At 36.8% G+C, this 26,906-nt stretch overlaps 1 protein-coding gene across 2 annotated transcripts in view; it reads left to right on the plus strand.

Moving 5' to 3' along the window:
• PLS3 (plastin 3) overlaps positions 1-26,906 on the plus strand; it is a 75,636-nt gene that overhangs the window by 38,303 nt on the left and 10,427 nt on the right. For both annotated transcript variants that reach the window (XM_058536558.1, XM_058536559.1), the window contains 8 exons: positions 1,988-2,071; positions 11,383-11,546; positions 17,369-17,498; positions 18,005-18,137; positions 19,995-20,076; positions 20,845-21,010; positions 23,193-23,335; positions 26,078-26,173. In XM_058536558.1, the coding sequence (XP_058392541.1) occupies positions 1,999-2,071; positions 11,383-11,546; positions 17,369-17,498; positions 18,005-18,137; positions 19,995-20,076; positions 20,845-21,010; positions 23,193-23,335; positions 26,078-26,173 (987 nt within the window). In that variant the 5' untranslated portion in view covers positions 1,988-1,998. The remainder of the gene's footprint in view (positions 1-1,987; positions 2,072-11,382; positions 11,547-17,368; positions 17,499-18,004; positions 18,138-19,994; positions 20,077-20,844; positions 21,011-23,192; positions 23,336-26,077; positions 26,174-26,906) is intronic.

Consider the following 26,906-nt stretch of genomic DNA (forward strand, 5'->3'; position numbering starts at 1 on the left):
ACTGTATTGCTTGGCACATAGTTGTTGCATGGATGAATTTATTAAAGTACTATTTTATTGAGTGCCTTACTGTGTGCCTGGGGCTGTGGTAAGTTCTAGAGATGACAGCTGTGGCTGTGAAAAGACAGATGTGGTCCAGCTCTCTGAGAGCCTCTGGGTACTGAGTAGTACTGAGTATTAGTCTGAATGGCAAAATGATGAGTTGGTGAGTACTTTTTTAACTTTTAATAAAAGTGTCTAAAAGGGATAAATATAAGGTCTCAAATTTGTATTTTGTAAGTTTGTACAGTTTGTGAAATTTAACACGTAGAATACTTTTTTGAAAAGGCAAAACATTTAGGGCAGTGAAACTATTCTGTTTGGTACTTTAATGGTGGATACATGTCATTATATATTTGTCAAAACCCATAGAATGTACAACACCAAGAATGAACCTAGTGTAAACTACGGACTTTGGGTGATAATGATGGGTCAATGTAGGTTCATCAACTGTGACAAGTGTGCCACTCTGGTGGGAGGTATTAATAACGGGGGAGCCTGTGTGTGTGTGAGTGCAGGGGGTGTATGGGAACTGAATTCTCTGTACTTTCTGCTCAATTTTGCTGTGAACCTAAAACTATTCTAAAAAGTAAGGTCCTTAAAAAAGATTAAAAGAGAGGAAAAAAAGGCAACACATAATCATTTTCATTTCCTTCTGTCCAAAAACTGTTAATATGTTTGTATTTGGGGATTATCCATTGTGATACAGACCTCCTTTCTCTATTGCAAGGCTCAGTAAAGTTTTTCTGTGAAGGTCCAAATCATAAACATTGTGCGCCCAGAGGCAAAAGCAAGAATGTTATATTATTAATATCAAGGATATAGTATATTACTTCTACAAAGTAATATACTTCTACTTCTACTTCTATTTTACTGACAAAATTCAAAGTATGCTAATAACTCAGTACTTATTTTTGGTAATACAGATCTACTGATGAGAAGAATGGAATTCTTTTTTTTCTGAGATAACATTTCACTTAATTGAGGTTCAAAATAAATATGTCTTATCGTCAAAATTGACTGCAAATGTTTATCTGTAAAAACCATACTTGGCTTGGGAGCCATATAAAAATAAGCAGTGGTCCAGATTATGGCCCACAGGCCATGGTGTGCTAACCCCTCTCTATCAATTAAATAGGTAAAATAGGACCAAATCACAAGGATGTAAACTCAAATAATATAATAAGTTATGTGCACAAGGCTGTGTTCATTAGCACACATTGAGTGTATTTCTATATCAAAGCCAATTAGAATTTGTTTTAGTTGACTCCTTTAATGGGAGTGACTGATAAGTGTTAGGGTGCTGTTTGAAAATTAGTGTTTTCATAGTGAATGATTTTAAAGTGGCTTAATGGAAAAAACGGTAACTATGGATGTTCCCTAACCTTATTGTGGTAATCATTTCACAATATATACGTATATCAAATCATCACGGTGTACACCTTAAACTTCTGCAATATTATATGTCAGTTATATCTTAATAAAGTGGAAAAAATGGAAATAAACAGTAAGATAGATAGATGGATAGATGAATGAATAGACAGATGGATAGACAGATAAAGGCTTAATGGAAAAGTTACATTTTACGTAAATCTTTGGTCATGTAATTTTAGTTTTTGCACATATCACCAAGAATTTCTATTATGTATCTCTTTCCTGTCATTGCTGGCTACCTTGGCCCTTCCTTACACTCTTTGAACGTAATATAAGATTTTGGCCTTGGAAGGAAGATTCAGAAATATTTTTCTCTGAATAACTTTTGATAAAAGATGACTTCTCATTTTTCTTTATTATGGCTGTAGCTACAAATGTGGGAACCTATTCAGAGGTTTTAGTAGTTTGCATTTCTGTTTAAATTATCCCTGAGAAGAGAATTTCGCAGGAGTGACTGTAATGTATTCATCCCCCAAATTTTTGAAAGTCTTAAACCATTTTGGTTTCTCTTTAGATCCTTTTTAAATGGATGAGATGGCTACCACTCAGATTTCCAAAGATGAGCTTGATGAGCTCAAAGAGGCCTTTGCAAAAGTTGGTAAGTATTTTTTGTGGTGTAACTATAGTAAAGCAACCTTTAGCCCTAATCAAAATTATTGATCTAAAACATTATATGAATGGTTAATCACAAACCTTAGGGCAAAATAGTTAAATTGATGGGATAGAGTTTTAGAAGCTATGCTTTAAACTGTATTATTTCTTTTTTTAAAGATTTTATTTATTTATTTCCCCCCCCCAAAGCCCCAGTAGATAGTTGTATGTCGTAGCTGCACATCCTTCTAGTTGCTGTATGTGGGACACGGCCTCAGCATGGCCGGAGAAGCGGTGCGTCGGTGCGCGCCCGAGATCCGAACCGGGGCCGCCAGCAGTGGAGCACGCGCACTCTACTGCTAAGCCACGGGGCTGGCCCTAAACTGTATTATTTCTAATTATATCTAGTATCTAATGTAGTCAAATGTTTTTAGTCCAAGGACCCAGTCCTTAACTGGGGGCTGCTGTGGCTCCTAAAATTTTTAGACAAATTTTGTATTGTTATAGTATTTGGTGTATCATATTTTCTGAGGAGAGGATTTGGAGCTTTTACCATATTTTCAAAGGGATGTGTGACCCCTGAAAACGTTAAGAACCGTTAGATGATCTTTTACCTTTCCCTAATTAGCTTGGCTTTATTGCCTTTTTCATGGATCTGTGCCTTTGGATAAAGCAGACTGTTCTACCTTCTCACATTAAATTATAGCATCAGGATAAGATGAAAAGGCATAGCACGCCATTTAGTTTATCCTTTAACATCATATAGTATGTCTTAGAGTTCAGTAGCTATGGAAACAGTTTATAGTATTTACATTCCAAATTTCAGTACTCAGGTCAAGTCAGTAGAAGATAATGAGAAAACAGAGTGAGAACTGATTCTTGATGCATGTGCTCACGTAAATCAACATGTGCTTAGAGAGGTAGACTATTACTATATGGCATCTCCTTGTTTAAAGGGTATAAAGTTAGATCATAATAATTTGTTATTTAAATCAGAATCTACTCTTTGACCTATGTGGAAAATCAATATTTTCTATGAAGGCATTTAGTAGTAACAGCATGCCTTGGGAAGAATAATGACCCCCAGCCAGAATGACTATTCATAATTCCATCAGAATTCTAATTAGAAAAAAATCGAATAGTCCTACATCTAACACAATTTTGTGTGTTTGTATGAAAAAAAGGCAGTCGATTAACTTGCCATAGGTACCACTTACTATAAGAAGAGTACTACACAGTCTGATAGTAGATTGATTATGAAACAATAGCAGGTGAGTTCTTGGTTGCAAGATTTTTTAAATCTCGTTATTTTGTAGAAATAGCACTATCCTAAGTGTTTTAAGATTGCATTTCCTTTGAACCTCCTGTTTTATTTACATTCATCTTTCAGTGTTGGGGACAGCCTGATTTGTTTCTTTATGAATAGAATTTGGGGATAGGGACCATAACTTATTATTGCTATTGTTTAGTCTTCAAGGCCTCACCTCCTCAAATAAATGTTTGTTGTTGAATACAGGCCTTGTTCTCATGTGCAGAATCTTGGAAATATTTTTGTGCAATATTTTTAAAAAATTAAAGCTAATTCAGATACTGTTTACCTGATGGGACTGGAATACTTTTATCAGTAAAAGAGCTTAACTGCTCCTTAAAAGCTTAATGATATAAAGAGAGCTGAGCAATTATCTTCACGGAGGAAATGGGGCTAAATTGCACTAAGTGAGAGATCAATTAGAGCTTGGACTGCAAGAAAGAGTCATTGTGGAACTACTGTCTTACTTTAAGTCATACATCTTGGAGGGTGTAGAGTAGGCAAACAGCTTCCCAAAGGCAGGAGATTGGACCATATGTCTTGTTGAAGCCCCCACCAGGCGTATATTCCTAAGATATGCAGACTCTTATTACCCTATATGCTATAAATAGAAATTCTGGAATCCAAAATTTCTGCCTGTTCCTGCATATTATTCTTTTGTACTCCCCCTTCAGTATCTAGCTCAGTGTTGCACACATGTTAAGTTCTCAATAAAGCTTTAATTGATTGAATCCCAAGGAATTATACATAGTCTTTTCATCTACTGGGATTTTGTCATTATCAACTGTAAACTCAAAGGGCTTTGTTATGAAGATTTTCTTCATGGTGGAATTTATTACTACAGGTTTTGGCCATTACATTGTAGCACATAAAATTTATATATAGTTTTCAGCACAAGGCTAGTGTGTAGTCTGTCTTTTAGAAAAGCGTTTAGAGACCCAGCTGAATCTTTTGATTTTCCTTTAAAATCTTTGTAGTTTTTAGTTGTCGTTAGTTATGGAGCCCTCAGGCAACTATCAAAGGTGTTATGGAAATCCTTTTTCTTTCATTCAAGGAAACTAGATTTTAAAAACAAGCTCTATAACTTATTTTCCTGTCAAGGACAATTCTTTCTTATTTTGGGGGGTGGGGTAGGGAGGACTACTTTGTCTCAGTTCAATTGTGACAAAATATGGAAATCATTATATGATTTTTCCCATCTTTTAACAATAATAGCCTTGATTATCTCTTTAGAAATTCAGCAAAATCATAGTGTGTGGAGAAAATCTCTGTAATTATCACTAATCATAGGTTTTGTTCAATCAATTAATAGTGCTTTGAAACTCTCTTTACTAGCAATAAATTGAGTATTTGGATTTAAAGTTCTCCTTTCACTCACTTTCTGCACCTGCTTAGTATTAAGCTCCAAGCAGTATATTTTCATTTAATTTTCTCAACCTTTGTTTCCAGTATTTCCCACTGGGGGATAGCAGAAGCCTTTGCTCTCATTTTTTCCTGTTTCATAATGTTTCTGTTTTAATGTAAATACTGTAATGCTACATAAGTTCTTTCTAAAGAATAAATAAAACTTTTCAGAACACTTAGGAAGTAAATATTTTACCAACTAGAAAATGTCTTCTACATTCTGAGACTTTAATCTTGTGGAAGCTAGAGGTCATTTGGCTGATTACTTGGCATAAAGATAAATTCATGTAATGTAAATCTTTTCAGTTTGACTTTAGTCTTATAAATACTTATATCTGACTTTTTTTCTCTCCTAAGCAATTGCTACTGAGCTTTTTTTTTTTAAACAGGAATTCAGCACTTTTGAAATAAAAGAATAATGGGATTTTGTAAATGACTAAGAATGGTGTGGAATGACTAGGAATATAATATTTTTTATATTCCTTTGAGGCTGCCCACCAAACTAAGCCAAAACATTTTAGTTATGGTGGTTGTAGCTGTACCAGATTTTCTCATCTCAGGAAGTTGAGTTGTTTCAAATTATTTGATATTCTCTAGTAATATAAAAACCACATCAAGATGACACCACAAAAAGCATGGTGGTTTAGTTTAATTTACTTTTAGTATTCAGTAAAACTATACCAGTGCATATTTGTTTAATTATGACTTAAAAACTATAGCACAACCAAAAAAATAAACAAACTAACCAGTGCTCTTTTGCTGTGCCATCTGGTTAATTATCGATGGAATATTAGTAATGAAGGTCTCGGGATAGTCTGAAAAACTTGTTTTGCTGGCATGGAAGACAGGAGGACTACAAGTGTGCAGGTGTGGGGAGTAAGAGCAAGAGCTCACATGTGTGTGAGAATGCACTCATGTGAGCATGTGTGTAGGTGTGTATGTTTTTGTGTGTGTGTGTGTGAGGAAGATCAGCCCTGAGCTAACATCCATGCTAATCCTCCTCTTTTTGCTGAGGAAGACCGGCCCTGAGCTAACATCTATTGCCAATCCTCCTCCTTTTTTTCCCTTTTTCTCCCCAAAGCCCCAGTAGGTAGTTGTATGTCATAGTTGCACATCCTTCTAGTTGCTGTATGTGGGACGCGGCCTCAGCATGGTGGGACAAGCGGTGCGTCGGTGCGCGCCCGGGATCCGAACTCCGGCTGCCAGTAGCACCGCCAGTAGCGGAGCGCACACGCTTAACCGCTAAGCCACGGGGCCGGCCACCGTGTGTATGTATTTTTAAAGTGAGACAGTGGCAGCAAGTGGAAAATGATGGCCAAATTGCTGGAAATTGTGAGTTGGAAAAGGATTGATAGACAACATTTTTGATTGCCTGGTCTCAGCCCTCCAACCTTGTCCAGCATTCAGCTGTACTTGACCTCCACCTTTGGGGATCCACTATTAGGATGAGCTCTTAGGTAGCGACCTCTATTCTACCCTTAGCTGGGTCTCATTAAACTGCCTCTTATATTTGCTGGAATGAGCTACCTCAAAAGGTAAAAGCTGTGAAAGGCAAAACCCATGTTTAGCTAAGCATCTGGAGATATTTAGCAACTATCTTTTCTAAGGTTTTAATGTCTAATGAAAGCTTGACCTTACTGCTTAGATCTTAGGGTGGAATATAATCTAAATTCTTCTGCACAAGTCTTTTGGCTGAGTCTTTTAAATCAATGTTTCATGTGCTTTCATGGGCATTCAAGATCGTGTGTGTGTGTGTGTGTGTGTGTGTGTGTAAATCCATTATTGTTAGACATATAGATTTCTTTTGTCATTTTTTTTTTAGTACAAAAAGATTGTGGAATATACTGGTTAAACTAAATGGAACTTTTAAACCCAGCTTTTCTGAAAGGATGTGTATCTGCACTTAATTGGTTTTTTCTTTAAGTCCAAATGAGCACTGTCCGTAGTGGGTTAGTAAAGAGGTTGCATGTGTGTTGCAGATGAGGGCAAACATATGCGACCTCTTTATAAAGCAAGACACTAGATTTAAACAGATTCAAGGCTGGTTAAAGCAACATACACATACAACCTGGAGGTCAAAGGAAATCCCAGTCTTTTTTACTGTCAGATTTATAAGACAAAGTAGCACCCCAAAAGATGCGTTTGAAGTGATCGACTGCACCACATACCACCTGGACATGGGCAGTGTAAAACAGCAGCTAAAATCAAAACCACTTGAATTCTGGCTCAGCTTTCTCCAGACAAGTACTTAAAATAGCTTAAATAACAGGATGCAAGGGGAGGGAAAACATTTCCTTTTAAGGATATGCATTCTTGGTGTGATTCAAACTTCTGCAGGAACATGGCTGTATAATAAGTTTATTTACTTTAAGATTACTTGGGGGAAGGGTGTTGGGAGAGTTAACTGGCATTTAAAATAATACTTAGTACAAGAGCAGAAGGAGGTTTCTTTTAAAACAGAATGCAGCTGTGAACCTACGTGTGTCATCAGGGAGAGAGACACACACGCAGAGACAGACAGAATCTGTTGTTACAAACAGTTGGTTCCTTTCTGATGAATTCGGTAGCCAATATGAAAGACGGGCCTCTCTGGTACAGCATTGGGAGCCTCTTAGTGATTTTTTTTTTAAGTATAGTGATTTTTCTTTAAAAATAAGAACATATGGTCAATTTAGTGAAATTTAGCTCTTTCTGCAGGAACTTTGTTCAGGGGTAGGTGGAGTTTCTTTTCTCCTGCTGCCTGCTTCTCTCTGCACATACTGACCATATTTTCTAAACCAAAAAGTTGAGGCATGTGCTTGAGGAAACGTTGAGAATGCTCTGGATAACATAGGCTGTACGATAATATCTACTTTATCAGGTAGTTGAAAATATGATGCTGGAACAGAGGAGTCTGTGAAATGCAGAATCTGTTCCACCTCGTGCCAATGTGTAGTTAATGAAAAAGTGGCAAGTGAGCCAGAAAGGGGTTCCAGAATATTGGCAGCTTTAATGAGAAAATAAAGGACTGTCATCATGCCAGGAGGTTGTGAATTTAGTTTTGTAAAACTGTTGTCAATCTAGGTCTGTGTTTTTTGGGTCAGTTTATTATTAAATTCTCATGTTTATGTCAAAACTCAGAATAGGAAAAGTTCACCATCAAACATAATTTTGAGCTCCCAGCTAATAACATCATTGATTAGATAGAATCTTTCTAAAATGCCATTGTGCAATCTCATTTTCTGGCCCTCCGAAGCACAGCACATTAGATGTCTGATATTGTTCAAGGATGTGTGTGTGTGTGTGTGTGTGTGTGTGTGTGTGTGTGTTGGCTGCAGACTAGAAATAAAATTAGCATAAAACTCTTTAAAAATAATTGCACCCTATTTTGTCTTTCAAATACTTTACCAGCTGGGAGATTTTGTAAAATTAATTGCAAGCCGCCTTTTTAGGCTCCCTCTGCCTTCCTATTGAAATTGAAATTGTTTTCTTCAAGAGATATGATTTAGGAGCTCTAAGAAAGGCTTGCTATAATTTACTAGTACTAACACTAAAATGCCTTTGATCACGTGAGGTCATACAAGCTAGATCTGCTGCTAAAATATGGAAAAATTACAGAATAGGTAGAACTTTTAAAATAGGTAAAACTAGACATGTTCAAGATTCTTTTCCCATCTCAGGAAAGGTATAGGATAGATATTCCAATTGACTCAACATTTTAACAAGGATTTTGAAGCCATAGGTTCAAGTAAGAACCAAGGGTTCTGCTGATAAATTTCTGTATGTTTGGTATCTGGCTCAGTACCTGCCACAGAGTAGGTACTCAGTTTGTTCTGGAGGTTGACTCATGCTCAACAAATGCACATGGTATTTCTTAATAAAGTCGAAGCAGGTTTCCACATTTAGAATGAGAGAGAGGTCCTGACCTGACAACCATCACTGGCTGTCTACTTGGGTACTCCTTGGTGGGTGTGTCCACTTAGAAAACCAAATTACAGATCTGAAGGCTACTGGGTAGGGACAGGATTAGAACAAAGGGAATGAGATTGAATGTTATTTTAGGGATATTTCTGTCGTTATGGTTTCCTGATGAATTGCTATTCAGTCTTTTAGTACTATTTCTGTATTTTTTGTCACTGTTTGTTTAATTTTGTTTTTAAAATGCTCAGTAGATTAGAGCATTCTTTTCCTGGTTAATATTTGAGAATCAATGATTCTACGAAAATAATTTTTCCCATTGCTTTATTATATACATATGTATTATGTGCTACATATTGGGCTGGGAGAGAAAAAGATTTAGAAGAATCTTTATCAAGAGATTTGCAACCTAATAAGATTGTCATGTAATGACAAGTTCTTATTCCTCCAACCCCCTTTAAAATGTTCCTATCAGTTACTAAAAGCATCTGTTATTACTACACTTACTTCAAAATGGAGTTTCCACATGTGGTTATTTTATGTTAGTTATATTTTAGGGTGGCTACTTCCTGGCATCTTTTAATCACATCAGTGAGCTTCTAATTAATGCTCAAGAGAGGTTATTTCAGAGAGGGCTCACGCAAGTGGTAGTTGTCCCCATTGCCAACATCTCTGTTCTGCCTGATGTGAATAAACTGCCTGATAGACTAGACTCTCAGGGCCTTGGTCAGTTTCATGCAGCTCTTAAATTCATTATAGTTCTCCAATATTTATTTTTAAACATTTCTACCTTCCACTTCAAGTATATCACTGAGAATGCAAAAAGAACCTGTTACTAGGTATGCTAGGTCTAAACTGGAGTAAATAACCTAATTAAATTATGCTCAGATATGTCGTTTCAGAAGTCAGGGAAAAATAGAATACATTTAAAAATATCTTTCTATCGGAAATTGCTGAAGTGGACAACGTTTTGATAATTGCAAAGAATAAGCTATCTCCTTCAATAAAGATATCATAAAACTGAAGGACTATTGTGTTTAGATAATGAGGTGTAGCAGCGATCAGAATGTTATTACTCTATATTTGTTTTTAATATGTATTATGATGTTATCTCCAGGTTTTTTTTTATTAAAGTGTGTGTGCGCGCGCACGTGCACGCGTGTGGATTGTGAAATCCTGTGTACTTGAATTTAGAATCATAGTGTGTTCAAGTCAAAAAGGGACCTTAGAGATCATTTGATCCAGAGCACTCCTTTTACAGATGAGAAAACTAAGACCTGGAGAGATGAATTGTGCAAATTAGTAGCCAAGATGAAATGAGATCCTGTTACATTACTCCCACCTGTGTCCCTTCAACTGTGTTGCGTGTCTTTCACTATGCCACACTTGCTCCCTAGTACTGCACTCTATTTTAACTTTAAAGAAAATAGGAGAAGCAGATTGGTATATGCATGGGAGAAGGTATGTTTAAATCCAAGAATTTTATTTATCAAAAGTTGCTAAAATCTTGCCATAGTGTCATGTGGATTACTTTGTTCTTTTTAGCAACTGCAGATGTTATTACTGGATTGATTTCTAATAAAGTGTTTGATGTATGACCTTTTATAAATTCAAAGCAAAGAAAGTGAAGATGTGCCCTAGGGGAATTAAGTACCTTATCCAGGAGGAAATACTAGTAATTTTCAGAAGTGTTGAGTAGTTTAGGGATGATGTTTTAAAAATATAGATATTTTAATTGATAGATTTAAAATATAGTAATCTATGTTTAAGAAAATTTGACTCTAGAAATATACCACATTAAAACTAAACATATAATTTCATCCACCTTCAAAATATTGGGAGAATGGTTTCATATAGGAGATTTAATATTTTAATAATTGGAAAAAATTGGCTAATATGAATTATGCTTAGATCACACAGCATAAAATCCAAAGTATGTTCCATGGCCTATAACAGCTTTTATGATCTGCTCCCTGACTTCATCTGTGATTTTCTCCTTTGCTGACTCTGCTCAAGTCATACTGGACCTTTGCTTTTCCCAAAACACATCAGACACTCTTCCACATCACAAACTTTGCATTTGCTCTTTCCTCTACCTGAATCTCTTCCTCTAGATAGCCACATGATTTGCCCCCTTACCCCCTGTAAGCCTTCATTCAAATATAACCTTATCAAAGTGGACACCCTTGACCATTCTGTCGAAACAGCACCCCCACCATGACCCCCACTCCAACCTGTCACTATAATCCGGGGTTATTCAGCTTCAGCACTATTGACATTTTGAGTTGCATAATTCGGTGTTGCAGAGTGGGGGCCGGAGGGGGTCATATGCATTGTCGGATATTTAGCAGCATCCCTGGGGTCTACACACTGGGTGCCAGGAGCATCCTCTCCCCACCCCACACTTCCAGTTGTGGCAATCAAAAATGTCTCCAGACATTTTTGAATGTCCCCTGGGAGGCACAATAGGCCCCCAGTCTAACCCCTTACGCTGCTTTAATTTTCGTCATAGCACTTACGTTATATTACATTATATTAATTTTATAGTCGTGCCTCATGTTATATGTTATTTGCTTATTAGTTGTCATTAGAATGTGAGCTCTCGAACTAATGAGCTGAGCCTCAAATGAAGAAAAATACTCTAAAAGGTTAACTTATTTCTACTAAAACTTCGTTTCCTTTTTTGCTTGCTCTCCCTTTTTACAAAGATCTCAACAGCAATGGATTCATTTGTGACTATGAACTCCATGAGCTTTTCAAGGAAGCCAATATGCCATTACCAGGATATAAAGTGAGAGAGATTATTCAGAAACTCATGCTGGATGGTGACAGGAATAAAGATGGGAAGATAAGCTTTGACGAATTTGTTTATGTAAGTATGTGAAAATCCACCATTGTTAAGAGTAATGATCGTTCCTTTGTCTAGTGGGATCTTATAGTCATAAGTCCTATTATATTAAGTTCCTAAATATATCATATTAGTACTGTTATAAGTAATAACGTTTCTCTCATCCCACCCAGTACATTTTTAGTTCTTTTAGCCATTAGAATATCTTAACAAAAGAATTGAGAAAAAGAATCAAAAATATAACACATTGCTCGCTGTGTAAGGTCAGCAGTCTCTTTTGGGGGCATCATTAAAGGGCGGTTTTCAAGGTGCTGCTTGACATCCTAAAGTGCTCTTTCTATCTACCTCAGTGAACGGGTGCTCCCAAATTTTAATGATACACCCTGACTCACAGTCTTGGAAGCTTCCTGAGTTGAACTTTCTGATTAAAAAGATGTTTGCCACTCTCGTGGTAGTAGTATTTAACTGTACCATTCTCTAGGATGATAATTTTGATAATTAAAAGTTAGAAGCATATCTTTTTAGTCCATTGGAAGAGGCATTTAAAATTCTTGTTTTCTTCTCTAGTATCGTCAAATACTCTTAAAGGTTAGGGGCTGATTTCTTAATTCTTCGATCCCCAAGCACCTAGTTTACTGTTCTGTACTCAGTGCTTGGAGTGTGTGTGTAGCACTCGTTATTGAAGCCTAATGCTTTTAGCTGCTGGGGAGCGAGGTCTAGATTTTCTAGACATAGGCCATTTTCCGTCTGTATTCACTGACAGAGCATTTGAGATACATGTTAAAGAATAGCTGTGGCCTCTTCCCTCAATTAAGGACACCCTTCAGATTTCATTGGTTTTATGTATTATTAATTTAAGGCTGAGTTTGACTAGATCTAATTAGGCCTTCCTCAGAGTATATTGCAAACAGGTAATTAGTGCCTAATATTTATCACAAACTTCCTAGCACTCTTATCCTCCTTTTCCGTGGTTTATTTTGCCCAAGACACCTGAAATGATGACATATCCTCCCATCAGTAAACATGGCTCACTATAGCAAGTCCAATTCTGATATGTTCTCTCCAATTAGAATTAACTCCATTAGAACACCACGAGAGTTCAAGAAGCAACTTGACTAAGTAATGATGTCTACTCAGCTGATAGCATGTTGTGGGGGGAGTTCCAGTTTTCAGAATGCAGACATGTGTCATAATTATAATGATATTGTTCTTCTCATCATCTTTTGAAATACTGATTTCTTCCCCACCGTTTTTGTCTCCAGTTATTGCCAAAGCCTTTTGTTTTGAGTTCTGTGTTCGATAGTAAGTTGCAATTGACTTGCAATATGAGCACTTGCATGTCCTCTGGTGTATAACTTGCTCCTCTTGTAACTGCATGTTTAATTGTGAATTTAAAGCAGCTTAGAGCAGTAGTTAATTATGAAGTGTTCATTTTCACATGATTTACTGCTCAGAATTTTTTAATCTACTAGAAAGAACAGACAAATCATTAAGATTTGCAGTGTGCCAGTGTTGTTAAGGGCAAAATCATGAAAGTGTCTTTGAGAAAAAGGATCTTAGGGAAATATTTAATTTCGTATGTTTTGAAACGTTGCAGTTTCTGCACAGCTGTTTGTGGCTTTTAAGTGAGGAGATGTGATTATCTTAGTATATTCTTAAAAAGTAAAGAACATGCATAATAATTTTAGCATTGCCAGGGATTTTTTAAAAAATAAGATAGCAATGAGGACATTTTAGGTTAAAATGTACATTTTAGAATTGGAAGGAATCAATATATTTATACTCCTTCATTTTGCAAATTAAAAAAAAAAAGCCTGGGTTCCTGAAAAAGGAAGACTTGCCCAACATTACACAGGGTACTCACAGCTTTTTCCAGTTACCTCCTTTCTATTCAAGAAATTTGAAATATGAAGGACAGTAAAATAACCTGCCTGGAGTTTCAGGATGATACCACCATGACTGTACTGAAAGAAAGATGGGCATTTAACCAAATGTCTGTCCGCTCCCATCTGCTTTGTCATCAATGAAACATCTTACAAATTGTTATACAAAGCATAGGTAGATCTTAGTTACCTGAGAAAGGAAGCACGTTATTCCTGTCAAGTATTAACATAAGGAAATAGAAATAAACATGTTCTTGCACGTTAGGTTTTTGGTTTTTATTTAAATTACTGCTTAAGAGGTGTTAATTGCAAACCAGACTACAAACAAAACCAGTTTATGTTAATTTTGGAGAAGAATATATATAGGGTGGAAAGAGTCCCTAAATTATACGTAAACTTCAAACATTAAAATTAAATTTAATACCTTGATTTTGTTTCTTCTAAGTATTTCAAAACTAAGTTACTGGATTTTTATACTTAAAAGGTAATAGGCTTTTTTTCCTGCATCTATAAAAAGACTGGTATGTCAGTTTCTTTCAGCAGAGATGTCTGCATTAAACTCTTATTTTCATAGTGAGAAACTTGCCCTTGAATAATGGTAATAAGTTGTTGACCTGTTTTAAGACTTTTACTAATAGTATCAACCTCATAGAATTAAATAACTTCATATAAGTAAAATGCTTAGCACAGTGCCAGCTATCTAGCAAATGCTATATAGTATAGGTGTTAGTTGTTGGAGTAGTTATTTCTTTTTTTTTTTAAGTGGTGTTCTTTTCCTATTATTACTAAGTTTAGGCCTACAACAGATTCCAAAAAAAGGAAAAATTCAAACCTGCTACTTTGGAAACACTTTGGAAGCAAGCCTCAAACACTGGAAGCCAGTCAATATTTTTTTGCAATTCTTTCTGAAATCTTTCCTTTTTCTTAAGTCATATGCCTCTGGGTCGCTTTGGTTTGGCCACTAGTCCTGTGCTGAGCTAGAAAGGTGATGAAACTTTTAAAAGGAACAAGAAACATATGTACTCCATAAAAGAGACTGGAAAAGATATACAGGACCAGCGTGAGCAGTGTCCACCCAGAGTTTGTTGACACATGATAAAGCAAGTCCTTCCTCATGGAGGGAAAACAGCACGAAACAGTGAGCTCGTTAGTATCACCACGGGCAGCTTTGAAAAGCTTCATTGAGAAGCCTCCAGCACAGTAGTTGGCCTTGTGTATCTCTGATTTCAGAGATTCTTGTTAAGCCAAGGCTTATACTCAAATAGCTTTATCATCCACTCGAGCAATTTCTTTACTCAAGTAGAAAATAAAATGCAAATTCCTGCGTAGTGAATCAATTTAACAGATACATAAACCTTCTATTTTAATTTTTATTATATTTTAATTTTTTTTAATCTAAGGAACAGAAGAAAATACTGTGAACCTGAACATTTGAGCTTGGCTGGAATAATTTATTTATAAATATTTAGAAAATGAAGGTCATGTAACTTTTGTAAGACAATTGAAAATTAACTAATTTAATTGCAACTTTGTATGTCATTCCCAAGCCTTAGGAGTTTAATGAGAGCTGTGTAAGTAATTGCATTAGGATATTATACAGCAGATATTCTTTTTTTATTATAATTTGTATTATTCCTCTTTTCTGTATACAAATTGGATTTATTTTTCGGCTGAAATTGTGATCATGGAAACCACTTAATTTTTAGAAGCAAATGATCCTTGAGGCAAAGATAGTCATAATAAGAAAAATAAGTTTCCATGTGTTATTCTGAGGCAGTAACATTTTGGACATTTTTGGTCATTCCAGTGATTGATGGTATGTCAGTCATGAGAAAATTCACACATTTATGATTTTAATTTACTAGACAATGTTTTACCAAATGAAGAATGAGGTAGAACGGTGAAGATTGTTTTTTCACCGAGCAGATATGTAGTTATCACAGGGGGAGCTATGGGAACGATATGCATCACAGTTAGCATCACCATATTCCCAGGTAAACATTTTCTTGTGTAATCTTGGCTTGAAAGTTAAGGTAAATTAAATGAAATTAAAGTTGGACTAAAACAATCAGAGTGTAAGTAAAAATAATTTTAATAATTTGAAAGTTAACCAGAGTACGTGAGTCAGCTCCACATTATTGATACTTAACAAGAGTCAGTATAATGGCCAGAGAGGAGGGAAAGTGATTTCCTTGGTTGTGTGCCATATTTAGAGTAGTCATTGTGTATGTGTGTCTATATCCATATACAGACGTAGACACACATCCATGCTAAAATTCTACCTCTGAAATTACAGGTATAGCATAAAATCACAGCTCTGGAAATTGAGTAAGCTTGGTTTTGTAAAAGTTACTGTTTACTATCTTCCTAAATAAAATTGGGTTTATAAGTCCAAGGAAAGTCAGAATTTAAGAAAGGTAACAGGAAAAGATGACTTGGTGATAGGGCCGCTGACAACACCTACAGCAACTTTTCTGACAGTTACAAAAAGTCACTGTCTCTGGGTGGATTAATTATAAAAAGAAGCCCTCCTGGAAAGACTACGTATAGAAAGGCACTCCTGCTTTCGGACTGACACAGTCTTGTACAAGACACAAGGCTTGGTTAGTGGAGCATGGGCTGGATTTCAGCTTCTACTCGTGCCTGCTCTCACGGATTCACCCTGAACTGCTAGATATTGTGACCCTGTTCTATGAACTTCAAACACAGGCTGCACCTCCTGAAATGTGTGTGTGTGAGTATGTACTTGTCAATAATGCTAAAGGCCTTGAGTTATTTTTTATTTGTTCAGCAACTTTTTCATTAGGGTCGTGAGTTTCTTTCGGTAAGTCCACTTATGTGTTCTAAACACTTTTTAAAGAAATGTGTATGAAGATGCTACATCTTGCTCGTGTTTTACTGGCAGTGGCTAATTTAACCATGCACATTGGTAGATCAGGAACAAATTTGGGGTTATGTAAGTTCCAGTATTTAAGACATATACAAACAGTCCTTTAGAATGTCCATTCAATCAAGTGGTTAGAGTAGCACGTGAAATTTGCTTTGTTACAACCTGCTCTTGTACAATTAGATGGTACAAGTTAAATTTCGTTAGCCGTGTTTCTTATTGTGGAGAGAAGCTGGACTTCGTAAATGCTCCCACAAGACAATCACTGGACAGCCTCTTTTCTGTGTTTATCTCAATGGTCATCTACTGCTGCCAACTTAACACATTTTTTCACCTTATTATTCTATTCTTTTTTTTTTTGAGGAAGATTGGCCCTGAGCTAACATCTGTTGCCAATCTTCCTCTTTTCCTTTTTTCCTCCCCAAAGACCCAGTACATAGATGTGTATCATAGTTGTAGAGTTGTAGCTCTTCTATGTAGGATGCCGCCTCAGCATGGCCTGATGAGTGATGAGTAGGTCTGCACCGGGATCCGAACTCGAGAACCCTGGGCCACCAAAGCAGAACTCGCGAACTTCACAGCTACGCCACCAGGCCAGCCCCTATTCTATACATTTTGATTCAACACACTCTTTCAGAGCTACCCCACTATGCCAAAAAATAGTTATTTTTATTGATTCCTAGGTTTTCATCTTTCTTTGCACTAAGAATTATGATTAAACAAAGGAGATCCCTCAGCCTTTTCTCTCCAGGAAAAGGACAAAGCCTTACTCAATTAACAGATGTACCTATGCCTTTGATCCACGCTAGCTTTCGGCTTAAAGCGAATTCAATGCATGTGGCACTTAATGTTTTCAACAAGTGTGTGCAATTGACTTGCTGACGCTTTGTTTTCAAGAGCAGTATTGTAGTACTTGTTTAGCATTTTAAAAACTCAAGCCCAGTTTTCTGTATCTTTTAACACTCATCACCTATGAAGGAAAATGTAGGTGATCAGAGTATAAAGAAGATAAACATGCTTATTGTTGTGCTTGGTTTAAAATTAATTGTGAATCAACAACATATTTTAATTAATAGATTTTCCAAGAGGTAAAAAGCAGTGATATTGCCAAAACCTTTCGCAAAGCAATCAACAGGAAAGAAGGGATTTGTGCTCTGGGAGGAACGTCAGAGCTGTCCAGTGAAGGAACCCAGCACTCTTACTCAGGTAATCGTTTCACGTGCATTAGTTTAACACAATGAACTAAGTAGAGTGCATGCTCTAATGTCAAGGAGGGGCTCTAGAAAAACATTGCCTCCTAATTAAGAATTCAGTAGAAGTCTTTTGTGACATGTATTTGGACTTGGGACTGATACTTGCTGTAAAGGCGTTATCAGTATTTATTGTATGCCTTTGTTAGCTTGCAAGAGACGCAATACAATATGTGCAATGATAGGCTTCGTTATAGTAGAGTTCTACAGTAATATAAATATAAGTTTTAAAGAATTATGTAACTACTCTAAGGCTCAGTTAACCTTGCTCTATTCTTTTTGTTAACTTTGTAGTTCCCAGTAGCCACTGTGTTGCATTCAAGTGTCTGAGTTTCCAAAGAGAATAACCACATGTTTGTGACACATTAACAGTCAGCACTACTGTACAACTATTTTAGGCTTTGGAGGCAAATATTTAACCTAGAGGATGAACTAATTTCTTGTTATTCAACGTAATTTTAGAGGAAGAAAAATATGCTTTTGTTAACTGGATAAACAAAGCCTTGGAAAATGATCCTGATTGCAGACATGTTATACCAATGAACCCAAATACTGATGACCTGTTCAAAGCTGTTGGTGATGGAATTGTGCTTTGGTAAGATGTTGGTTTATTTTATGTCCAGATTTCCAAAAATAGTCTTCCACGTAATTGATATATTTGTTTCTGGATGCTTGACAGCTTCACCTCGGGAAATAATTAGAATTGAAAATTGTCTAGGTTCTGCTCATTTCATCTCTAGGTCTCTCTATGAAAGTACCATCCGGCTGGCCCCGTGGCTTAGCAGTTAAGTGTGCGTGCTCCGCTACTGGCGGCCCTGGTTCGGATCCTGGGCGCGCACTGACGCACCGCTTCTCCGGCCATGCTGAGGCCGCGTCCCACATACAGCAACTAGAAGAATGTGCAACTATGACATACAACTATCTACTGGGGCTTTGGGGGAAAGAAAAAGGAGGAGGATTGGCAATAGATGTTAGCTCAGAGCTGGTCTTCCGGCTCTAATCCGGAGGATTAGCACGGACGTTAGCTCAGGGCTGATCTTGCTCACAAAAAAAAAAAAAAAGAAATACCATCAAAATACGAATCTAAAACTCAGTCATTTAGACTGAGGACCTCTTTGTAGGGAAGCTCTCAGCTTCCAATTTCTTCTCATCACGGAGCAAGCAGAGCATTACAACTTTGTTGAACTTAAGTATGTCAGTATCTCTTTATTCTAAAGTACCATAGCTTCCAAAAGAAAAAAAGAGGCTACTCTTGAGTTCTCACTCACCAATTACTTATTTCTGAAAAATGTGTTTGTCACTGTTACTGCCCCAGGGCCAACAGTGTCGTGGCAGAAATAATATAAGATTATCAACACTTTGTCAGTTTTTGCACCTATTTATTAAGGCAGTACAGCACAGTGGTTTAGAGCATGCCCCATAATCAGTCTGCCTGGGTTCATATTCAGGCTCTGCCACTCAGTAGCTGTGTAACTGTAATCAAGCTATTCACCCCCTTTGCCTGTCAGTTTCTATCTGTTATGGTCCCCGTATTATTGTACTCACCTTGCAGGGCTGTTGAGAGCATTGAGTAAGTGACTCCCTATAGAGTGCTTAGAGCAGTGCAATAGATACATTTCAGATGACAATGTACAATCTATAAAATTCCTTTTTTTGCAATAAGATCATTTTGGTTGTTTGAAAATCTTATTTTAAAAATGTAAGATATCCCCTATTTTGTCCATTTATAGGCACTGAAGAAATAATTCCCAGAGATTTTCGTATGGTACTATTTATTTAATATTTAAATTTTGCATAGAAAGAAGCATGGTTTTCCCTATGCAGAATAAGTTTGTGGGCAGTATTATAAACATGTAAAATGTTAGAGTCTAGCTCCAGATTTTACCAAATGAGATTCTTCCTTAATAAGTCGCAGATTCTAGGCTGGTTAGTATAACCTTTCTTTCTCTCACCACTGTATTACCAGCACCAAATACAGGACCCAGCTCATCATGTAGGCACTCAGATATTTGATGAATGAAAGAATCTCATGCTCAACTACTTTTACCTCTTTGTGGATAAATGGTGATTTTAAATTGCGAATTATATAATCTAGAAGAGACACAATTTCAATGTGGGATTTTATCTGTTTTTAACATTTATTCAATAAAGTTTTTTTCAATATCCAAGTTACACATTCTTAAAATAATGTGGAAAATACAAACAAATTAAAATGAGAAAATGTGCCCCAATCCCCAACTCAGAAATACCGAACTACTATAAACATTTTGGTCTTTTTTTTAATTTGCATTTTTCATATGTATAGTTTTTTCTGATCACCATGATAAAAGTCATATATTGCATTCATTTTTTCAGATTACATGAGAGACATGTTTATAATAAGACAAAATATTTGTGGATATTTACAGACTTTTTAAAAGTAAACCAACTCATTTTTAAATTTTTGTTTCAGTAAAATGATCAACCTTTCAGTTCCTGACACAATTGATGAACGAGCAATCAACAAGAAGAAACTTACACCCTTCATCATTCAGGTATGCCTTGTTCTCCCCTCCCTCTTCCGTGAAACTACTATTTGAGGACCTATTATACAGACCATAGGCTCTGCACTTTGTATCTTCTCATTTAATTCTTATAAAAACTCTGAGTTTAGGATTATTATTTAGATTTTACAAAGAGAGCTGGGACTCAAGTTTCTGAGCTTGCTCGAGGTTACTGTTAGAACTGAAGTTCAAATCCAGGTCTAACTCCCTATGTTCTTTTTATTATGTATTGTGTTCAAACATGCAAAAATATTTAAACTCTTAATTAATTAGTATGCTTAAGGAAAGGAGCATTTTTCTTTTCCATCACGTGAGTATTACACTATTAGCAAAATTCCCTCAGGCAAGAGCACCTCTTGGGATGCGGAGATTGAGAACTTATAGAACTCTTTCAGGTGTATGCAATAGACCTCTCATTGAGGCATTTTTAGAAATACAAAACCTAACCCACATGGCTATACTTACTCCAGTCACTCAGCCTTTTCCTTTAGTGTCAGTGTACTTCAAATGGGACCAAATGAAAATACCAAGTTAACTTCCCATGGAATTCTGGAAAAGACGATAGCCATGAGGCTGAGATTTGTTTTAGCTATCCCTTTAACACCAAAGTCTAGAATTTGTTTTCTGTGGATCACGTATGGCTGAAATTAATACGAGGTATTAATTTCCTCACTGAATGTTGTTTTCAGTGAAGGGAGAAGTAGACTCCCCAAAGATGGAAAGGTCAAGAAGCAAGTGTTTAAATTGGCTGTCTTGCAGGAAAACTTGAACTTGGCACTGAACTCTGCTTCTGCCATTGGATGTCACGTTGTGAACATTGGTGCAGAGGATTTGCGGGCTGGGAAACCTCATCTGGTTTTGGGACTGCTTTGGCAGATCATTAAGATCGGTTTGTTTGCTGACATTGAATTAAGCAGAAATGAAGGTAATGGAACACGGTCATTATTTTGAAAGTTGTTCATTGGTTGTTTTTTCTAGTCATGTAGACTGTCATGCTTTCACTTAATTGAGGTGATTAGATGATAACTAGAATTAACATAAGGTAATGCTATAGTGTTATTCAGGAAAACAGCCTAATTATAACTGTCTTCTTTAGTAGTAATTAACATTTGTCTGGCACTTTAGAATTCATTTTACAATAAAGACACGAAAGCGCAGAGAGTTTAAGGAACTTTCCCAAGGTTCCCAAACTTGTTTTCTATGCTTTTCTGCTCTGCCCATACAACCCCCACCCCATCACCACCCTCAGCTCTACCACTGTGGACCATCTCCTATTATTTTTAATACCTTTTATATTCTATCATAGATTTAGACCTCTTAAAAATATTCTAACCTGCCCTTGATGGTCTCATATTTCCTGAACCAGTAGAAGCATAATCCTTCTTATGGCATAGGTTTTTATATCACATCATGTATCGATTTCTAGAATGTATAAGCATATGCATATGCAATACAGTTGACATGGGGTCCTAGGAAGTACTACATTATCCTCTTCATATAAAGTTTAAAATATTAAGCATCACTCCAAATATGCATGTTTTATTTCAGAAATCACTATCTCAATCCTCACTTTTGGGGTTCTCAGTATTTTCAAGGACTCAGAATATCTGTCAACAGTCTTATTTTGCACGTTTATCCATTACAATACTTTCTTGCACTCCCAAGACTTTATTACATTTACGCTTTCAATTCACTCAAAGGTACCTATATTTGAACAAATAAAATTATTGTAATTATTCTTCACAGCAGTGTTTGTCTTATTAAAGGTGTTGAGGTCCATTGAAAAAGGAAAGTGAAACAACAAAATAAAATTACATTGGCTCATGTAATAAATGAAATGATTTATCTTTGACAAGGTCTCAGGTGCATAAATGTCAGGCTGTGTAATCCTTCCTAGGCTTTGACTTGGTGGAGATGGAGAGCAGAAGGAGGGTGCTGCACAAATGACCACGCTGCCTCTGCACTTGCTTAAATCCCTCAGTGCCTAAATGACGTGGCATGAAGTGGAGTCCACGAGAGATTAAATGTGCCTGATATGGGTATTACTTAGCCCTCTTCGTAAATCAGGCACTTTCCGTCTTGTTCAATATAAATCTCCTGGGGCCGGCCCGTGGCGTAGCGGTTAACCGCGCGCGCTCTGCTGCTGGCCGCCAGGGTTCACACCCCGGGTGTGCAACGACGCACCGCTTGTCAGGCCATGCTGTGGTGGCGTCCCATATAAAGTGGAGGAAGATGGGCATGGATGTTAGCCCAGGGCCAGTCTTCCTCAGCAAAAAGAGGAGGATTGGCATGGATGTTAGCTCAGGGCTGATCTTCCTCACACACACACAAAAAATAAATAAAATAAAACTTCTTTAAAATATATATATAAATCTCCTTTTATTTTATGGGAGGTAATTATTGCATAAGGACTACACAACTTCTTCATAAAACAATGCTTAAATTTAGACAGCTCTCCACACAGACACCCAAGCCTCTACCTATTACCTATGGGAATATTTACCAAAAAACCCTTGGCTTCTTCCACACATTCAATTCAACAACAAAAAATTATTGAGCAGCCTTTACCTATTAGGTGCCATAGAAAATGTAAAGTTGAATTATATTCTTTTAAAAATTAGTTTAACCCTTCAAGAGTTAATTATACTTATGTATATGTATACCATACTGTTTCTGTACTCCTTTAATCAAAAGGTTATGTAAAAGCCTCCAAAATGTTTAAAAACATTCTCCCCCAAATCTCTTACTTTAATATTATTAAACAGGGACAATTTATGTAAATATATGACATGATATGAAAATGTTAATCTTAAAAGCTATAACTTATTTGGTATTTGGAATGTGAAGAAGAATAAAATAATAAATTATATTATTATATATTTGCTGTGTATTCTCATAATACAATATCTGTATCATCTTATGTTATAATTATCTACTTATAAATATTTATCTTTTTTATTAGACTATGGGTACCTGAAAACCAAGAACTAGGGCATACTAGTTTTTACACCTCTATACTTAACAAAATGTCAAAAGACTGAATGAACTTGTAGTGACCATTATCATATAATATATTGGTTTGGGGTTTTTTTTTTTTTTTTTTATAGCCTTGGCTGCTTTGCTTCGAGATGGTGAGACTTTGGAGGAGCTTATGAAATTGTCTCCAGAAGAGCTTCTGCTTAGATGGGCAAACTTTCATTTGGAAAACTCGGGCTGGCAAAAAATCAACAACTTTAGTGCTGACATTAAGGTAACGGTGCAGAAAGCATTAACACTTTGGGGGGATATAATGACTTGGGCGATTTCATCCCAGCTTAACAGAGGGAAATCCTCCCAGTAATCACCAAGCCTTGTTGCCTCTTGGCTCTGATGGTAGATTTCAGTAGAGAGGTGGAGACCAGTAAAGAGCCCTAGCACCAAGGCTAGCTTTCATTTTTTGGAAAAGGGTAAATGTATTATAGTCCTAACATTTTATATTCCGCCTACTGTTGAACATGGACTATGAAAGGATGGGCCATGACTATTCTATTTCTAACTGCCTTTCCTAGTCCTAGGTGTACCTGTTAGTTAAAGACCTAGAAGAGGGCCGGCCCGGTGGCATAGTGCTTAAGTTCACATGCTCCGCTTCAGCGGCATGGGGTTCACAGGTTCAGATCCCAGCAGGACCCACACAATGCTCATCAAGACATGCTGTGGTGGCATCCCACATACAAAATAGAGAAAGATTGGCACAAAATAGGGAAAGATTGGCACAGATGTTAGCTCAGGGCCAATCTTCCTCAAGCAAAAAGAGGAAGATTGGCTACAGATGTTAGCTCAGGGTGAATCTTCCTCACAAAAAAAAAAAAAAAAGACCTAGAAGAGAGAGAAAGGGGCTCAGGATTCCCCTTTCCCTTTCTTGTGTGGCTTCTCTCCTGTCGTGTGCTCCCTCCTTCAGATGTTGAGTTCTTGAGGACAGTGATGAGCTCTTATATATGTCTATGTCTCCTTCCTCAGCCCCTGCCCCAGTGCCCTCCTACTAAAGCCCACCTCTAACACAACACCTGGCACATAAAAGACCCACAAAGATTTCTTGTGTTGAATTGAATTTTGGCACTCACTTCTCACGATGAGCAGTAGGGAAAAACTAGCAAGAGAGGGAGACATTGGTAGCAGTTATTTACCACATGTTGCCTTTGGCTTCTCAGGGAGAGAGGGCCAAAGTTACCAGAGCAAATATCGTGGAGTTCTCATTAACTGACTCGACTCTCTCAAATCCGGATGTTGGAACACAGGGCACAAACTCAAGGATCTTCACCAGATTATCACTGACCCAACAGCGCTATGAAAACAATAGTCTATGATCATATCAATTTGTTTAGTGGTGAGAGGAAGTAATGGGATATTTGCACTCCTGATTTCATCAGTGGAAATTAAGAATAGCCCCAAAATTATAAGACCAACTGGCCCCACACCTTCTTTTACCTTACACCTGTTTGGCCAGGTATATTTTGCTTTATGCATTAGATGTGTTCCTGAAAGCCATTCGTAAATGGATTTTATTTCTGGGCCATATTTTAAATGTACAAAAGGAAATCTTATTTAAAAATGAAGCCTGCTTTGAATATTTTTAAAAAGCAAAGGATTGTTTGGTAATGTGAAAAGGAGCTTCCGGTTCATCTATGTTCAAGTTCGAATTTTCACCTGTAAAGCCCTTTTCAGGGTGGTAAATACAGACTGCTGGGTCTGCTCTTTACCTCTTTTTCTCAAGAGCATAGGATTAGATTATGAATTGTTTATGCACCTTTAGTAGGTAGTTGTTTACGTGAAAGCACTTTCACAACTGTAATGCACTATTCCTTAGAGATAAATCCCATGCCCACTAATGGTAGGATCTGGGTTTGCATTTCACGACTTGCTCTGAAATGGCTTGCACTCACCGGATTTTCCTCATTCTTAGAATCACTTATGGTGAGTGTATCAAACTCAGCTTGGGTAGCTCGTGTAAGATGCAGCTTTCTGGGCAGCTCACGGAGATTCATGTTTGGTAGGTCTGGGGTTGGATCCAGCAATCTGTATGTTGAACAACTTCCCCGGGGGATTAGGATGCAGGTAATCTATGGAGTTTACTGTGAGAAACATTCCTTTATAGCCTGTCTGGACTGTCAAGGCTCAGTAATAGAAAACCATTATAGCTGGGAAGGTAGCCTTTAGATACAGCAGGATTAAGGAATCTTGACTCCAGTTCCTGTCCTCTAGTATTCCAGAGAGGCAGAATTTTACGTGACATGTGTGTTGAAGACCCTTATTAAGCGTTTGCACTGGTACAATGGTTTTCAAGTTTGTTCTGTGGAGTGTCCACCCAACCCACCCCCGATACAAGCGATGCCACTTTGTTTTAGGTATTGGGATTCCAAGTAAAAGTGTTCAAGTGATGAAAGAGTTCAGCAGCTTAAAATAAAAAGAGAAGCTTATTTGGATCAGTGTATTCAGATCATAAAGGGTTAAATGTTATTTCACCTACTCAAATGTTCCTCATGTAAAAATTTTTGTCACTTAAATTTACAATTAAATAATTTTTAACCCAGCTGATCTCTTCTCCGTAGGTTATAGTTTATATTGTGCTCTGTAATGATGTAACCTGTTTATTTTCTCTTTCCCTATGCTTCCGGGATTTCTGCTCTTTTTTTCTTGCTTGTGTTATCTACCAAGCTTATTGACTTCAGTAATTCAGTGAAGGTACAGAACTAGTTATGTGTTTACTAGCATTATTGTGTTGATGACTTCAATAAAATTGTAAAGTCATGACAAAATCCAGTTCATCCATATTCAAGGCAGACATAAAGCCAGAGAGATGGATTTTTCTGGGGAAAAGATCTGTTAAATTAGGAGACGAGATTTCTGCTATATATTCTCACAAAATCCAATGCAAGTATCCTTCCAAACATGGGACAATAGGATACATTCATTCTTTGTAAATGTGATCTCACTGACATTTTCAATTCCTTTGTAGGATTCCAAAGCCTATTTCCATCTCCTCAATCAAATTGCACCAAAAGGACAAAAGGAAGGTGAACCACGGATAGATATTAACATGTCAGGTTTCAATGTAAGTATTGGTGTTTCTTTTGAATTCTACAGTCTTACAAAATTGTTATCAATTTTTTATAAAAACAAGAATCTTTATAATTGCGTGTAGTGGTGTTGACAGTTTTAAGTATTATTATAAAATTTATTGCTATAGGTGTAATTCAGAAGCAGAAAGACTAGCTTTGATTTATTTTGATAGTTTAGTAGTGAGTTCCATAATTATGGTGGTATTGGTTTATATGGATGGCATAAAATATTCAAAGCAACTGTGGGGAAATAAGCACTAGAGACTACCCTTTTCCAAGTATTTGGGTTATAATCACAGTGATAGATTTAATGAGTACATATTCATATATGCATCTGTAGTATTCGCGTGTTGAGGGTAACGTGAAAATGTTTACAAACTCCTGATCCCTGAAATCCAATTTGGGGAGTCACTGTCATGGACCATGTTGCCTAGTTATAGCACTCATTTTTTCAGTGACTTTGGACAAGTTCCTTCCCAAGATTGGATCTCACTTTGCTCATCCATAAAGTAGGGAGTTGGGCTACACTATTTAGTCTCAAGTTTCTAGGATCCTGTGGTTCTTTGTATCCATTAGACATGGAACGCATTCTACTAATTTTAAAAATCCACATTTCTAGCCTATTATGCAGTAGGATTGAGTGGATAACCCTCGCTAAGCCATTTACGTTGCCCTTACCAGAACTGAATTTGTAACTGACTTGGGTGCTTATGTTTCTGTCTGTAT

The sequence above is a fragment of the Diceros bicornis genome, chromosome X (assembly GCF_020826845.1).
Source record: "Diceros bicornis minor isolate mBicDic1 chromosome X, mDicBic1.mat.cur, whole genome shotgun sequence".
In the NCBI taxonomy this organism is placed as follows: domain Eukaryota; kingdom Metazoa; phylum Chordata; class Mammalia; order Perissodactyla; family Rhinocerotidae; genus Diceros; species Diceros bicornis.